This window comes from Haematobia irritans, chromosome 4 (assembly GCF_050003625.1).
Source record: "Haematobia irritans isolate KBUSLIRL chromosome 4, ASM5000362v1, whole genome shotgun sequence".
Classification (NCBI taxonomy): Eukaryota; Metazoa; Arthropoda; class Insecta; order Diptera; family Muscidae; genus Haematobia; species Haematobia irritans.
Genome location: NC_134400.1, coordinates 12,633,743 through 12,651,706, shown reverse-complemented (window position 1 = coordinate 12,651,706; position 17,964 = coordinate 12,633,743). Strand labels below are relative to the sequence as shown.

At 32.5% G+C, this 17,964-nt stretch overlaps 2 protein-coding genes across 4 annotated transcripts; one reads left to right on the top strand and one right to left on the bottom strand.

Annotated features, from left to right (window-relative positions):
- Window positions 1-1,422: 1,422 nt before the first annotated feature.
- On the bottom strand, window positions 1,423-16,975 carry SCCRO (defective in cullin neddylation 1 domain containing SCCRO). 3 transcript variants are annotated; one of them, XM_075307027.1, is made up of 4 exons: window positions 16,952-16,975; window positions 5,524-5,879; window positions 5,228-5,456; window positions 1,423-2,135 (listed from the first exon to the last, which is right to left on the bottom strand). In XM_075307027.1, the coding sequence occupies exons 1-4, from the start codon at window positions 16,958-16,960 to the stop codon at window positions 1,854-1,856; spliced, it is 876 nt and encodes a 291-aa protein (XP_075163142.1). In that variant the 5' UTR covers window positions 16,961-16,975; the 3' UTR covers window positions 1,423-1,853. The 3 variants fall into 3 exon arrangements, with proteins under 3 accessions (XP_075163142.1, XP_075163143.1, XP_075163144.1); XM_075307028.1 differs by lacking the exon at window positions 16,952-16,975 and adding an exon at window positions 6,219-6,368; XM_075307029.1 differs by lacking the exon at window positions 16,952-16,975 and adding an exon at window positions 5,964-6,101.
- On the top strand, window positions 8,094-10,038 carry FRG1 (FSHD region gene 1). The gene is made up of 3 exons (XM_075307030.1): window positions 8,094-8,245; window positions 8,300-8,884; window positions 9,824-10,038. The coding sequence occupies exons 1-3, from the start codon at window positions 8,187-8,189 to the stop codon at window positions 9,969-9,971; spliced, it is 792 nt and encodes a 263-aa protein (XP_075163145.1). The 5' UTR covers window positions 8,094-8,186; the 3' UTR covers window positions 9,972-10,038.
- Window positions 16,976-17,964: the final 989 nt, after the last annotated feature.

Sequence of the window (17,964 nt, the reverse complement as noted above, 5' to 3'; positions counted from 1 at the left end):
CCGTTTACAAACACCGACATTCCGTCCGGAATAACTGATAGTCTGTAAAGCGCATAACGCTGGTGACAATTTTAAATGTTTCATAGCATCTCTAAGTGATTTCATCGCAATTTTTAAAATTTCATTTCTATAGAAAATTTTTGCAAAATTTTATTTCTATAGAAAATTTTTGTCAAAATTTTATTTCTATAGAAAATTTTTGCAGAATTTTATTTCTATAGAAAATTTTGTCAAAATAATATTTTTATAGAAATTTTTTGTCAAAATTTTATTTCTATAGAAAATTTTTGCAGAATTTTATTTCTATAGAAAATTTTGTCAAAATTTTATTACTATAGAAAATTTTGTCAAAATTTTATTTCAATAGAAAATTTTGTCAAAATATAATTTCTATAGGAAATTATTTGAGAGGAATATATTGCTAAATATACCAAAACATCAAGAATTCTACAAATCTACCAAACAGTACAAAATCTAGGTTAGGTATAGAGACAGTTCGATATTTCAGGCTCACTTAGACTATTCAGTCCATTGTGATACCACAGTGGTAATCTCTCTTCTTACTGAGTGCTGTCCGATTCTATGTTAAGCTCAATGACAAGGGACCTTCTTTTTACAGCCGAGTCCGAACAGCGTTACACATTGCTATGAAATCACTTAGAGAAGCTTTGAAACACTCAGAAATGTCACCAGCATTACTGGGGGTGGGATAATCCACCGCTGAAAAACTTTTTTGTGTTTTGGTCGAGCTGGGTTCGGACCCACGATCTTGTGTATACAAGGCGGGCATGCTAACCATTGCACCACGGTGGCTCCCGTATACCTAACCTAACTTTCTCTCACTAGGATTTTGTAGCGATAAGGTCATTTCAAATGTAATGAACTTTTCTTTACATTTAATTGTTTCAAAATAGATATATAAAAATACTTAGATATCATTTGCGAGTGTTTCCAACTTAATGTTGAGACTCATAAATATCTCGAAATAAAACTTTGGCAAGCTATATAGCCCATTGCGTTTTGTCAACCTCTAATACGATGGAATGCGACTACGTGTAACTTTTTTGAAATAAACTGAGACGTAGCTGTTATTTCTATATTTGGTAGGACTTCAAGTCAGCTACACTGTACTTCAAATGCAAGAGCAAAAAACTAATGATTGTTTAAGATTATTTACTTTTTAAAAACTATCATTTTTTTATTTTGTACACATACAAGAAAGCAAAAATCTATCATTTACTAAATCTAGAACTCTTAAAACATTAGGAGGTGGTACAGAGTTTCGCCAAGAAACTCATAAAACATAACAGTAATATGAGAAAAGAGTATAAAAGGTAATACCAACAATTATAATAGCGGATGGACAAATGCCAAAAATAAAAATCAAAATTCCCAAAATTCTAAGGTGGAGATAGAGAATAATTGAAAGAAATTAGATATATATTTTTTTTTAAATCTTTTTGCTTCATATTAAATATAGTTTCTTTTAAAACGCATCCAATGACACGTTGTTGTTGTTGTAGTTGTTTTTTTTACTAAATACATATTTTAATTATTTTAATTTCATTAGGTTACGTTACATTATTACAATTTATTATAAGTAGTATTGATGTTATTTCTTATATGGGGGGAGTTGGTTGGTTTCACATCTTTCTCGTTCCTCTGCCTCTTGCCTTTTGGGTTTTTCTTTTTCTTTGTGTTCGTTATATTATCAAATTGGTACGACATATGTGTAAGTTTATAGAAGAAATAAAATCAAAAAATACATTATTTCCTTTGATATTAAAAATAATTTAAAATATGAGTTTTAGGTTTCAATACGGCAATTTAGGTCTCTCAAAGACAAACAAACGTTAGCCATAGTTCATACTATGCGCTGACGTTTGAAAGCTATTCGATATATTCTTTTGCTGACTCTGTTGTTGTTGTTGTTGAGATGTGGTCGATGTAAGGGATGGATTTGTTTGCAGGTAACGTAAGAGCTGACCATTTTCTTGGCACCATTCGACAAAATCATCAATTAACACAGGCCAAGCTCCTTCAGAATCATAGTTGCTCATATTGTCATCGATATGCGTGGCAAAATCGAGTAATAAATTCCATGTATCCTTTGGTATAGAACGTTTGTGCTTTTCCTGCAAAAAAGAAAAACAATGTAATCTCGTAATAAAGCATAATCGTAATCAGAGAACGTTACAGCAGTATGTTAATTTTTCGATTGTCCGAACTGTTCAAAATTTGATCTTTGCAAAAGTCAACATTTTTCAAATTTGGAAAAGTTGGCCTTTCGACTTTTAAAGATTTTGAAAAAGTCACCTATAGATTTTTGCGATTATTGAAATGGAAATATTTTTCTCTTTTTTAGTTGAGTTTGAAGATAACAATAAGTCGACTTTGACATTTTTGACAAGAGATACAAAAGTCGATTTTTGTCTTTTGTGTACCCAGTGGCAAGCATCTCACAGTTCAAATTGCCAAGAAGTACCTCCAATCTTCCAGAGATCGTATCAAATTGGACCAAAGTTGATCGATTTGCTTAAAATTTTCATTGAAGGTTGGGGTTGGTAGCTAGACAAAGATCTAGCTCGACTTTTTGAAAAATAGAACAAAATTATCAGATTTGCTTGAAATTTTCAGGGGCGACTAGACAAAGAACAGCTACTTTATTTTTCGATATTTAGCCGTGGAGAGGGACCTCTCCTTTGCCCGACTTTTTTTAAAGTACAGTTAAAACGAAACTAAACTTCTCCGATTGAAATTTTTCTGGTTGAGGTTATGAAATTTATGTCAGGTTCCTGATTTTTTAATATTTGATCGGGGAAAAATAAAAGGGCATCGGGAGACATCCTCTTCTCCTTAAGTATATACAGAGAAATAATTAAACTTTACTTGAAATTTACAGAGGACTGATATTGTGATATTTGGACGGGAAGAGGGCCGCCCCTTGCCCTGATTTTGTGAAAATTTGAGAACCTGCTCTAAAACTGAAAAAACTACAATTCTCAAGATTTCTTGAAATTTACAAAAGGCGGAAGGTTATGAAATCAATATGGTGTAAGTATTGTTTGGGTATTTGGACGGGGAGGAAAACTTCTGCTTGTCCCACACTTGAAGGAAAGTTTCCAGATTTTCTTGGAAGTTTCAGGGAAGGTTAAGGGTGCTATCCACTTCGGTGTTTGTCGATATTTTATAGGCGAAAGACACATCCCTTAAATAGAGAGCAAAATTATACCTTCTCCGATCTACTTCAAATTTACAGGGAACATGGGAGGAGGTGATTAAATTAGTACAGGGTACATGATTTTTCAATATCTGGTTGGGGAAGGGTAATAGTGAAATAAACTTTGTCGATTTACTTGGATTTTATAGGGACCGTTGAGAGTATTGTGATATTAATATATACGTGACTTTCCGATATCTGGTCGGGGTGGAACGAATGTGGGAATGGGGGTTTCACTTTTATCCGATTTTTTGAAAATTGAAAGTAGAGGGATGTCCGTAAATGGGAACTCGGTGCATAATTTTATGATTTTGCACAGGCTTCTGCCGGACTTTTGTATGTAAAAAACTTAAATTTACATGAAATTGGCAGGCATTATTTTCCGGTATATGTTCGAGAAAGGCATGTTCTTCATGTCCAACATTTTAAAAAATGTTAATATGGTAAAATTCTTAAGTACTTCTGCTTTTTCCGGAAACAGTGATTTTTTGTATGTTGTTGTAATATAATGCTTAATTTTCCGGTATGTTGAGGAGAAGAATACCTGTCCTTGACAAACCACACTTACAATTCAAGGAAATGTAGAAGATTGTTCAACTACTTGAATACAGAACATAATTAAAAAAAAACGATGGAAAGGGAAGAGCCTCTCCCCGACGTTTGTTAAGACGGACCGTTTTACATCTGCATATCCTCCATATTTCTGTATATATACGCATAAAGCAATAATAGTAAAGAGATTTGTTTGAAAGAATTCAAATCTTTTCGAATTTGTTTTCAACTAGAAGAATATGTTTGACTAAGTTAACACAAAGTTTTCCTAGAAATATGTTTCGGAAGGCGCACCGAAGCAGCCCGGGATACGCTAATAAAATATAGGACATAGCGCACAAGGTATTATTGCCGCTTACACAGAGAATATATTTAGCATAAATAGAAAAGTCTACTATATTCAGGCCTAATCATCTCCCCCACCAGATCTAAAGGCTATGGGAATTCAAGTTAGCCGACCACATATGTAAAGTGAAGGCTTGTGTCGTTGGAATATGGCATTTTCTATTCCATAATACATAAGCTCTTATGAAACTTGTAATAATATGTAGAATAACTTTTTATAACCTGCGCCACACTGCGGAACAGGGTATTATAAGTTAGTGCATATGTTTCCAACACCCAGAAGGAGACGAGTTAGACATATGGTGTCTTTGGCAATATTGCTCAGGGCTGCCCCCGGAGTCGATGTAGCCATGTCCGTCTGTCTGTGGACACATTTTTGTGATCAATGTCTAAGTCGCAATTTAAGTCCAATCGACTTCAAATGTGGCACAAGTATGTGTTTTGGGTCAGAATAGAATCCTATTGATCTTGGTTGAAATCGGTTCACATTTATATATATATATCTATATATATATATATATATATATCTATATATATATATATATATATATATATATATATATATATATATATATATATATATATATATATATATATATATATATATATATATATATATATATATATATATATATATATATATATATATATATATATATATATATATATATATATATTTTTTTTTATTTATTTATATATATATATATATATATGTGTGTGTGTGTGTGGCCAAGATTCTTTGGCCAAGATTCTTTTTCTTGTAAAAACGTCCCTGATAAGTCGAACACTTGTAAAATGACTCCAATTTTCCTATGCTTCTAATAAATATATATCGAGCGATAAATCATAAATACACTTTTGTAAAGTTGCCTAAAAATTGCTTCAGATTTAAATGTTTCCCATATTTTTTACTAACATTTTGTCCAGATCGATTCAGGTTTAAATATATGTTTATGGAACATAAACTTTTTATATATAGCACCCAACACATTTGATGGATTATGGTATCGAAAATGTGGATCTACAAAGTGGTGCAGGGTATAATATAGTCGGCCCCGTCCGACTTTAGGCTTTCCTTATTTGTTTGCTTTTTTTTAATTTACTACTCACCTTTAAAAATTTGCACCACAATTCCAAAAATTTAAAGCGCCCGCTCAACACTATAGTCCAATATGCTATAGCCATATCCAAGTCGATGCCCTTTTGGCCTGGATCTTTAGCATAATTGAATGTAAACTGATAAAAATCTTTGAATTTGCTCAGATCATTCAACTCCATTTCGAGCATTGGCAATTTAGCTTTTAGTTTATCCACACTGTCGACACCCAACTCGCTCATCCTGATCAACAACATCGGGATAAATTATTGACACTCGAAAAGCCTTTAGGAATATTCTTCTTACTTACCCATTTACAAATTCCTCGCGGGTAAATTCACATTGAACTTCAGCATGAAATTTCCATGCTATAATTAGGACCAATTTTGAATCTGGACTCAATTCCAAATCATCAAGAAAACGAATTACGCCTTCGGAGCTTATTTTTTGACTATCATTTGGATCTCGGTATCGTGAGAAGAGCGAGTCAATCTTCTTCACATTCAATTCTCGATAGTAGTATTCGGGATTTTGAAAATAATTGTCGCTGGCCAAGTCTAGTTTCCAATCATTTTGTTGCAAACAATATATCGCAGTTTGTTCACCCGTTTGTGTTAGTGAAATGAATTTTTTCACTTTATCCTTTTGTGCCGTCTTTAATTTATTCTGCAAAGAAACACAGTTTACATATTGAATTATACATTTGATTGTTTGGGTAAATGGAAAAAAGTTTTGGGAATTCCGTTTCACCATTGATTTCTCATCCACCGATAATCTATTTTAAAACAAAAGTAAAGACGTGTAGTACTACAACAATGTTTTAGTATATGTTTTCAAGACCCCAGGTCAAAAACTCTTGCTTGCTTTGAAATTTTGTTACATAGCCAGTTGACAGCCATTAATTTTGTGCTTTGGTATTCCGTGTGTTGTGAAGGTTTTTTGGAATTTATTATTCTTGTCTATGCATTTCCAGTTAAAAACTTCACAATTTTTTGAATATCATACCATTTTTCTCGGCAATTCTATGGTCTGGCCGTTCGATGGATTAAGTTAATTTTATTTCTATTTGTTTGAGAAATCGAGGAATTCGATTTTAATCTATAATCGATTTTAAAACCATGGAATTTATTTTTAAATCGAGGTGACTAAATTATCGGTATTTTCTGTCCATGTATAAGAACCTTTACACCAGATCATTTATTGTAGGTTAGGTTAGGTTATGTGGCAGCCCGATGTATCAGGCTCACTTATGCGCTTTACAGACTATCAGTTATTCCGGACGACAGTGCTCGTGTCGAACATATCCCATATATTGTGCACATTATAAGTTAAGTCCGAAGGCATAATCGATACTGCTGCATGTTTAGGGGATCGATAACACATTTACCGATTATTTAGTCATCGCCGACAAGTCGTATCGTTCCGACACACTGTAAGATTCTTTACAAACACCGACATTCCGTCCGGAATAACTGATAGTCTGTAAAGCGCATTAGACTATTCAGTCCATTGTGATACCACAGTGGTGAACTTCTCTCTTATCATTGAGTGCTGCCCGATTCCATGTTAAGCTCAATGACAAGGGACCTCCTTTTTATAGCCGAGTCCGAACGGTGTTCCACATTCCAGTGAAACCACTTAGAGAAGCTTCGAAACCCTCAGAAATGTCACCACCATTACTGAGGTAGGATAATCCACCGCTGAAAAACTTTTTGGTGTTCGGTCGTAGCAGGAATCGAACCCACGACCTTGTGTATGCAAGGCGGGCATGCTAACCATTGCACCACGGTGGCTCCCATCATTTATTGTACAATTTGTTGAAATATTCAAGTAATGTATTATGTTCACACTATGCTTTTTTGAGATTTGTAAATCGTTTTCCACACAAATGCGTGATTTCTAATAACGGGATTTGGAGCATAATGTGAACGTAGAATGAGTGTTTCGCATTATACTTTTGGTGGAAATTCCGATACAAGTATGCACCGTGGAGACCATAAGTTTATCCGGACGACAGTGGTCGTGTCGAACATATCCCATATATAGGCCACATTATAAGATAAGTCTGAAGTCATAATCGATACTGCTGCATGTTTATGGGATCGATAACACATTTACCGATTAGTCATCGTCGACTATTCGTATCGATTGTACACATTGTTAGATTCTTTACAAACACAGACATTCCATCCGCAAAAACTTATAGTCTGGAGGACGCAGTACTCACCTTATGCGCCGTTCAGATATGATTATCTGGAATATACCATTATGGAAATTTCGAAACTAGTACTCACCTTATGAGCCGTTCCGACTATATGTTTATCCGGACGAAATGTTCGTGTTTGTAAAGAATCTAAAAATGTGGCCAATAACTATGAATTGTAGGCTATAAGAACTTTGCGAGCCATATCCCAGATATTGGCCACACTATAAGAATTCCTTGAAGGCATAATACATACTGCAACTTGTTAATGTGATCATCATTTATCGATTATATATTTATCGCCGACAATTTGTTTGTCCACATTGTAAAATTTTTTACAAACATAAACATTTCGTCCGATTAAACTTAGTCTGCCCGGTACATGTTTGCGTTTCATGCGTCTTACAGATTATAAGTTTTTCCAAATGGAATGTCAGTTTTTGTAAAGGATCTTACAGTGTGTCCAATCGATATAATTCGTTGATGATTAAATAATCGGTAAATATGTTATCGATACCATAAACATTCAGCAGTATCGATTATGCCTTCGGACTTAACTTATAATGTGGCCGAAATATGGGTTATGTTCGACACGACCACTGTCTTCCGGATAAACTTTTAGTCTGAACGGTACATAAGATGTTTGTACCTGTAAACATTTAGCAACTTTTCGTCACAGACGGGATGATCTAAAAATTGCTAACATCCTCTTTAAATACGAAACTGGCAACACTGTTTGAGAAAGTGAAAATATAAACAAAGTTGAAAATATGTCGGAATATGACAAAGTTAAAATTGGAAAATTGGTATTGAAAGGAGAAAAACACAAGTAAGTTTTTAAATGAACCAAATGCTAATAATAAAACAAACGAAATATTTTTAGAAAAAGCAAAAAGAGGAAAAAAGAAAAGGAACACAGAGACGACAAGCATAAAAAGCGAAAGAGTGAAGTGGATGCTGACGCATTAAAACATGGTGGTTGGTGGCAGGCGAAATTAACATCAGAAATAACCGGACCGGTAGCTATTGAATTTGGAGATGGGTCATATGTTAAAGCTCTAGATAATGGATTATTTACGCTTGGAGCACCACACCGCGACGGTGAGGCACCGGATCCAGAAGAAATATTTACCGCATTTCCAATTAATGACAACAAAGTGTCTTTCAAATCCGGTTATGGAAAATATTTAAAAATTGAAAAAGATGGCATGATAACTGGACGTTCCGAGGCTGTCGGTAGTTTAGAGCAATGGGAACCTATCTTTCAGGATGGCAAAATGGCTTTGCTATCAGATTTAGGCTTCTTCATGTCCATAGATCCTGAGGATGATGCATGCGTTGCTTTGCGCAAAAAAGTTACGAATTTAGAAATTTGCGTTATAAGATGTAACAATCCCCGTGAAACAGTTGTAGAAGAGGAACCTCAAGAGGAGCAAGGTGATTTGTACGAAGTTGAAAAGAATTATGTGTAAGTATTGATGGTATAAATCTAATCCAACTTGTTAATCTTCTTGAGTGCCACTGGTGTCAACTCCTTTATGTAGGACTGATTGCAGAGAACGGTTGCCACAATTGGTAGAATTCTACCATAAATGGTAGATTTTTTTAAGTTTAGTAGATTGGTAGAAATCTTGATTTTTTGGTAGATTTTGCAAAATATTTCTGAGATACTTATAAAAATAAATACATGCTTGAGAAAATTTTATATAGTGAAATAACATTTTGAGCAAATTTTCTATAGAAATAAAATTTTGAGAAAATTTTCTACAGAAATAAAATTTTGAGAGAATTTTGTATAGAAATAACATTTTGAGAAAGTTTTCTATAGAAATAAAATTTTGAGAATTTTCTATAGAAATAAAATTTTGAGAGAATTTTCTATAGAAATAAAATTTTGATAAATAAGATTTTGTGGTTTGGTAGTTTATTGTTTTTTTTTTCAATCATTTTCTTTAGTCGTTTTTGGGTATATACTACTTTTTTCGATGGGTATTTATATTTGGTCAGAAATTATACAGAGAGATTATATACATTTATTACCATACAAATTCATTCGATAAACTGTCAGTAAATTATTATGCATATGGGAGTAAATCTATAGAATATAACAAAGATGTAGGTTACACTGAAATTACTAGATTTGTTTACTACAAAACTTAACCCCCAATCCCAATATATTGGGCGCTTAGCTCTGTGACCAATGTAGAATTTATAAAGTGGTCATATTAGGGTCCATAATCAGCCATCATAAAATCTGATCGCCTACTATTACTTCATGAGCAAGGGATAATTTTCATACGATTTCCTTCAATAGCTTAAATAAAATTATTCAGGTCGATAAGGGGCATATCAGCATATCAAGTATTTTCTGAATCCCCATTGAGTTAATCGTTTCTTCTCTTTTCAGTAAAAAATTCCAAAAGTTCCAAGACAAAAAATTGCGTATAAACAAGAATGATATAAAAGAACTGGAACAGGCTAAGGAAAAAGGTGCATTACATGAAGCTTTATTGGACAGACGCAGTAAAATGAAAGCCGATCGTTATTGCAAGTAAATCGTATTACAATAACCGTACATCTAAACTTACAAATAAATCGACTATGAAAGAAAGTTTTAAACAACTTGTCGTTTGGTTTTAGATTTTTAAAAAATTGCATACTCTCAAATAGAAATGAGATGTATGTATACTACTGTGGACAATAACACGTAATTCTTTGTTTATAATATTGAAAAATTTTGACAGCGTTGAATCGGTTCAATACTGTGGTGATGGTGGAAAAATATTTGTTGAACTTTTGGCAAAAAAAAAAACTCACGCACTCCCATACCAAAACCAAGAGTTGTTGACTCAACTCGCCGAAGCCGAGCCGTTATGAGTATTTAACATAATAAACATTAAACCAAAAAGGCAACATCTGCTTATAACGTATAAACTAACTTATCGCTAAATGAGGAACTATATGGAATCAATCGATGTAATAGTTGAAGATTTGTCGTCTGGAGAGCTTAACATAAACTTTTAACTGTACCTGTTACTGTCAATCATCATACGGTAGACCGACCATAAGAAACTGAAAACCCAATTTATTTATTTATTCAAAAATTCTGTAATACAAAGCCAATAGAGGTCTATAAAAATATATTACATCATAACAAAAATACTGAGCCACCGATATAATGTAAACAAATTAATACCTTAAACTAAGAAGAAACTAATTTAATTGGCTCCCCAGCCGCAAGAGTAGTAGTGACTATTAAAATAGCGATGAAATAAGTGGAAATTGGTCCCATATACAGTGCAAGTCAACATAAAATCAATAACTTAAAAATACATACGAGTTACATAGAATTTACCAAGTGTGTATGCAATAGATGAGATGTAAATCGTCCAAGAACCTTACAGTTTAGGTAGCACTAGCCATTTATTCCATGAGTTTGAGACGAAATGCGTTATTACAATGAGAAAAAATGCGTAGTTCTAGAGGCAATCCCATTCATCATATCTATCTTAACCGAAATCAATATAATTGAGCTATCGAAAATTTAAACGCCCTTCTTCCATCAGCCTTGAAAGAAAATAGCGCATAGCATATTCAAATCTGTAGTGATTTATTTTTCTATAGAGGTGGAATACGAGGGCAGTTCGGGAACTTCTTAGCCTAGCACAAAAAGTGCGGTATAAACAGAAAAAAGTTAAGTGTTTTGGAAACTTCCATCTCTGTTACGAACACATGTTAAATTTTGTTTCGATCTGGCAACTCTTCATATAGAAACAGGTGAACGCATCCGCAATTTTTTACAATGGAAAAATTAGAAATGCGTGCAGTCATTGAATATTTACATAAACAAGGTTTATCGGGACAAGAAATTCATAATGATATGGTGAATGTGTTAGGTGAAAGTGCTCCTTCATATGCAACAGTAAAAACTTGGATTGCTGAATTTAAACGTGGTCGTACAAGCATTGAAGATGAACCACGTAGTGGACGTCCAAAAACAGCAACAACAACAGAAAGCCAAAGTGAATGATATGGATATGGTATTAAATGATCGACGAATTAAAGTGCGTGAAATTGCTATCATGGGCATCTGAAATGATCGAGTCAATTTAATTTTGCATGAAGAACTACAGATGAAAAAGCTTTCTGCAAGATGGGTGCCGCATTTGTTAACAGTCGATCAAAAACGCATAAGAATGAAAATTTCTCAAGCTTGTTCGGATCGTTTTAAGCAAAATAAAATGCATTTTAAGCGTCGTTTCATAACTGTTGATGAGACATGGATCCACCACTATACTCCAGACACAAAAGAACAATCCAAACAATGGACTGAAGCTGGAGGAAGTGCCCCAAAAAAGACAAAAACCATTCAATCGGCTGGTAAGGTTATGGCAACGGCTTTTTTTGGGACTTCAAAGGTGTTTTATTGATTGATTAACAGGTTGGCTGATAAGTCCCCGGTCTGACACATAGATGGCGTCGCTAGTATTAAATGCATATTATTTTTATATAGTACCAACCTTCAAATGATTCGTGTCAAAATTTGTCGTCTGTAAGTCAATTAGTTTGTGAGATAGAGCGTCTTTTGTGAAGCAACTTTTGTTATTGTGAAAAAATGGAAAAAAAGGAATTTCGTGTTTTGATAAAATACTGTTTTCTGAAGGGAAAAAAATACGGTGGAAGCAAAAACTTGGCTTGATAATGAGTTTCCGGACTCTGGTTACCGACGAAAACATCATAAAAAAATCCACAAAATAATTTTGAATGACCGTAAAATGAAGTTGATCGAGATAGCAGAGGCCTTAAAGATATCAAAGGAACGTGTTGGTCATATCATTCATCAATATTTGGATATGCGGAAGCTCTGCGCAAAATGGGTGCCGCTCGAGCTCACATTTGACCAAAAACAACAACGTGTTGATGATTCTGAGCGGTGATTGCAGCTGTTAACTCGTAATACACCCGAGTTTTTCCGTCGATGTGTGATAATGGATGAAACATGGCTCCATCACTACACTCCTGAGTCCAATCGACAGTCGGCTTAGTGGACAGCGACCGGTGAACCGTCTCCGAAGCGTGGAAAGACTCAAAAGTCCGCTGGCAAAGTAATGGCCTCGGTTTTTTGGGATGCGCATGGAATAATTTTTATCGATTATCTTGAGAAGGGAAAAACCATCAACAGTGACTATTATATGGCGTTATTGGAGCGTTTGAAGGTCGAAATCGCGGCAAAAAAGTGTTGTTCCACCAAGACAACGCACCGTGCCACAAGTCATTGAGAACGATGGCAAAAACTCATGAATTGGGCTTCGAATTGCTTCCCAACCCACCGTATTCTCCAGATTTGGCACCCCAGCGACTTTTTCTTGTTCTCAGACCTCAAAAGGATGCTCGAAGGGATAAAAATCGCCGAAACTGAGGCCTATTTTGAGGCAAAACTGAAGGAGTACTACCAAAATGGTATCAAAAAATTGGAAGGTCGTTATAATCATTGCATCGCTCTTGAAGGGAACTATGTTGAATAATAAAAACGAATTTTGACAAAAAAAATGTGTTTTTCTTTGTTAGACCGGGGACTTTTCAGCCAACCTGTTATCTGCAAAAGGGTAAAACAATAAATTCAGAGTACTATTGCAACCTTTTGAATCAATTAAATGTACAAATTCGAGAAAAACGTCCTTGCTTACAACACAAAAAAATAATTTTTCATCAAGACAACGCACCAGCGCACAAGTGTTTTAACAATGGCTAAAATCAACGAATTAAAGTACGAGTTGATTGACCACCGACCTTATTCTCCTGATTTAGCTCCCAGTGACTTTTACTTGTTCCCAAATCTAAAAAAACCTTGCTGGCAAGCGTATTACCTCAAATGAAGATGCAATTACAGTTGTAAACCACTATTTTGATGACCTTGAGGAAAACTATTTTAATCAAGGGATAGAATTGCTAGAAAAGCGTTGGACTAAGTGTATTAAAGTTTCAGGAGATTATATTGAAAAATAAAAATATTTTTGAAAAACTAACTATTCTCTTTCATTGATAGGCTAAGAAGTTTCCGAACCACCCTCGTATACGTAAGATAATGAGACAACTTTGAATGGCTAATTTAAATTTTCAAAGAATAAAAATTAGAACTTCAATGTTTTCCAAAAAATTGTTTTAATAATAAACAATAATTTTTGACTCGACCGTTAAGACTGCTAAATCAAAGGCTTTCCCTTCGTATTTCACGTTTAGAAAACAAAGTTTCAAGTACAAAATTCCCACATACATTAGGTTTGGTATTGCGGTAGCCACTTATTTTTTAGGATCACTTAGACAATTCATTACATTGTGATACCACAAGTGTTGAACTTCTCTCTGTGAACCCACCCACCTAACTCCGCATCGAAAATGTTACGGAACCTCAAATTAATTCTTTGACATTTTGTTTTGAATTTTTTGTAAAAAGAAAATTTCCTCAAAATTAAATTTTGTATTTTCGCGATTTAAGTCACAATTTTTTGTGCAAATATAAACTTTTGAATGTAGGAAAATTGTAAAAACGAATCTTAAAGAGAATTTGCAATTACCCCTTTGTTATCTATGTCACCAGCATTACTGGGAGTGGATAATCCACTGTTGAAAAATCTTTTAGTGTTTGGCTGAATCAGCTTTGGCTTTTACCATAAATCGATATTGGGCCACGAATCGGCATTCGTCGTCGAAAAGTCGATTAAACGAAACTTTTTTAATAATTTATTTCATATGGTATTTGTTCCAGAACAACTAAAACAAAAAGTTCAAAGTCCGCCATATGGGAAAACATGACTTCATGCCCAATTAAATCGAGAAGAGTAAAGAACAAAAACAGTATTAGAGTATAAAATGGGTTCATGTATTACGGATCCTAATATGCCATGCAATGGTAAAACATTTGGGAGAATTTCAACATTTAAAAATAGCGGCAATAAAATATTTAAGAACTCCACCGCCAGCGAACAATTGTTCAGTCCAGCGGGAGGTCTATTTTTCGAATGTCGAGTTTGCATGGTGAAATGTACAAAAAATCCTCTTTTCGTTATAGTATCAAACTACAGCATTAAAAAAAGACTATTGTATGCAAAGCGAGCATGCTAACTTTTGCACTACATTCCTTGAAGGGAATAGTCCAAATTAGCAATTCAATAACGTAAAGAATCTGAATGTTTTTGATTTAGAGAAGTGTTCATTTCTGTTTTTTTTAAATATTTTTCTTTTTTTGCGTCTGCTACTTATATAATATTAATGTATTGGCCTTGTAGGCTTTGGGTATTATATGAAATAAATAAAATGATAGCATCCATTCTATTTATTTCTTTTGTATTCTGGAAAACAAAACTGATTTCTCAGCACACAAAAACCCCTCAAACAAGTATTACATGAATTTTCTTTTAGATTATAGGTTTATTTGTAATTAACACCATTCAATATATAGTATTTGGCTAAAGTCATCTAAAGAATTAAATAATTCGCTTAGAATGTGCATCGCAACGATCAGACATAGAGTTAAAGCAGCCGGGATTCGAGTATGCAAGTGATGAAAACCCATCAAGAAAAATAGGTTACCCCGCCGCCTTCAGTTTGCAATTAAAAAACTACCTTAAATGCTTCTATAGAAAATTTTCGCAAAATTGTATTTCCATAGAAAAATTTGTAAAAATTTTTTTCTATAGAAACGTCTGTCGAAATATTATTTCTATAAAATATTTTGTCAAAATTTTATTTCTATAGAACGTCTGTCAAAATCTTATTTCTATAAAATAATTTGTCAACATTTTATTTCTATAGAAAATTTTGTCAACATTTTATTTCTATAGAAAATTTTGTCAAAATTTTATTTCTATGAACATTTTTATCAAAATCTTATTTCTGCAGAAAATTCTGTCAACATTTTATTTTTGCAGAAAATTCGGTCAAAATTTTATTTCTATAGAAAATTTTATTTCTATACAAAATTGTCTCAAAATGTGTTTCTATAGAAAATTTTGTGAAAATTTTGTTTCTATACAAAATTGTGTCAAAATGTATTTCTATAGACAATTTTGTCAAAATTTTATTTCTATAGAAAATTTTGTCAAAATTTTATTTCTATAGAAAATTTTGTCAAAATTTTATTTCTATAGAAAATTTTGTCAAAATTTTATTTCTATAGAAAATTTTGTCAAAATTTTATTTCTATAGAAAATTTTGTCAAAATTTTATTTCTATAGAAAATTTTGTCAAAATTTTATTTCTATAGAAAATTTTGTCAAAATTGTATTTCTGCAGAAAATTCTGTCAAAATTGTATTTCTGCAGAAAATTCTGTGAAAATTATTTCTATAGAAAATTTTATTTCTATACAAAATTGTCCCAAAATATTACTATAGAAAATTTTGTGAAAATTTTATTTCTATAGAAACTTTTATCAAAATTTTATTTCGATAGAATTTTTTTTTTTTTCAAAATGTTATTTCTATACAAAATTGTCTCAAAATTTATTTCTATAAAAATTTTTTCAAAATATTTCTATAGACAATTTTTTCAAAATTTTATTCTATAAAAAAATTGTTTCAAATTATTTTTATAGACAATTTTGACAAAATTTTATTTCTATAGACAATTTTCTCAAAATTTTATTTCTATAGAAAATTTTGTGAAAATTTTATTTCTATTTGTCTCAAAATTCTATTGTCTCAAAATGTGTTTCTATAGAAAATTTTGTTTCTATACAAAATTGTGTCAAAATGTATTTCTATAGACAATTTTGTCAAAATTTTATTTCTATAGACAATTTTGTCAAAATTTTATTTCTATAGAAAATTTTGTGAAAATTTTATTTCTATAGAAAATTTTGTCAAAATTTTATTTCTATAGAAAATTTTGTCAAAATTTTATTTCTATAGAAAATTTTGTCAAAATTTTATTTCTATAGAAAATTTTGTCAAAATTGTATTTCTGCAGAAAATTCTGTCAAAATTGTATTTCTGCAGAAAATTCTGTGAAAATTATTTCTATAGAAAATTTTATTTCTATACAAAATTGTCCCAAAATATTACTATAGAAAATTTTGTGAAAATTTTATTTCTATAGAAACTTTTATCAAAATTTTATTTCGATAGAATTTTTTTTTCAAAATGTTATTTCTATACAAAATTGTCTCAAAATTTATTTCTATAAAAATTTTTTTCAAAATATTTCTATAGACAATTTTTTCAAAATTTTATTCTATAAAAAAATTGTTTCAAATTATTTTTATAGACAATTTTGACAAAATTTGATTTCTATAGACAATTTTCTCAAAATTTTATTTCCATGAAATTTTTTATCAAAATCTTATTTCTGTAAAAAATTAATTAAATTAAAAGTAAAAAATGTCTATTTTCATATGTGAAAGACCAACTGAGTACCTGCCTTTACAAAATAAACATTTTTGTTTAATTTTAAAATTTGAATAAACCACTAAGTAATTTTTCATTATATTAATAACATCTTTAAACATGGAACATAGCATCCTGTTTTATATACGTTACCTTATACATCCCATTACATGATCATCCATTCAGCATATTTCACAAACAGGAACGCAGATTGGGCAAACAGGAACTCAAACAAGTCGCATAAGACGAATATTGAGGAAATAAAGGGCAAAATAACGGACAGGGATAAGAGCGCTACGAGGAGTTGGTAGTATGTGCGTGTCGAAATAATACAACAAAATTTAAAACGAAAAAATTAGAGATGTGGCGTAGTGATTTTTCGCAATATCTTTTTGCCAATTTTTGGTTTTGATAGTGGCTGTCATAACGAAGCATTGGAAGGAGAGTTCATGTGTCTTGTTCTAATTGACGTAATAATTAAGCAATAATGAAGTAGTCATAAGCGTAGTAAAAGAAAGTAGGTGGATGGATTTTGTGGCCTGGAAGTAAGACGGAGGACGGACGCCGTAGAAAAACGTCGTCGAACGAATATTCAAAATAAAACGAATGCAAGTCGGTCGGTTGGTGAGATGCGTGGTATGTTGAACGTCGCAAAAAAATGTCGGACGACGTGGTACATACGAAGGCAAAACGGCGCCGAATATCCGGCTTTTGGTGCAGTGTATCAAGAATTAACAGTTCTGATTAAGGATGCACTATGTAAATAGATGCGATGATAATAGTCATGAACTGTTAAAACAAAACTATACGATGGGGATTTGTTAAGGGCTTCGTTTTGTAGTGATATTTGATGTTAACGAAAGGATATAGATGGTTGTTGGCCGGATTGTTGAGACATGGTGCCACAAATGAAAATGTGTTTTTTTTTTTTGTATACTACTCATCGTTAGCCAAATATTTCGTTTTGTTATTCCTTTTTTGGTTCAGACAAAGCAAACGTAGTATATGTAGCTAGATAGGTAGGTGGTAGGTGTGTTAATTTTGTACATTTTGTTTTGGAGAAACGAAACTAATGTGAGGATGGTAGCTATGTATTGTATATAGTAGGTATATGAAATCAAAGCGAAGTAGTAATGTGCAAAATAAATTTTCGGCGAATAGAGGGA

Bases quoted from the DNA above. Each gene is read 5' to 3' on its own strand.
- SCCRO (XM_075307027.1), bottom strand. The intron at 5,457-5,523 runs GTAAGTAAGAAG...GTTGTTGATCAG, and splicing joins CGCGAGGAATTTGTAAATGG to GATGAGCGAGTTGGGTGTCG. The intron at 2,136-5,227 runs GTGAGTAGTAAA...TCTTTTTTGCAG, and splicing joins TGTGGTGCAAATTTTTAAAG to GAAAAGCACAAACGTTCTAT.
- FRG1 (XM_075307030.1), top strand. From the start codon at position 8,187: ATGTCGGAATATGACAAAGTTAAAATTGGAAAATTGGTATTGAAAGGA. The intron at 8,246-8,299 runs GTAAGTTTTTAA...AAATATTTTTAG, and splicing joins TTGAAAGGAGAAAAACACAA to AAAAAGCAAAAAGAGGAAAA. The intron at 8,885-9,823 runs GTAAGTATTGAT...TTCTCTTTTCAG, and splicing joins GAAGTTGAAAAGAATTATGT to TAAAAAATTCCAAAAGTTCC.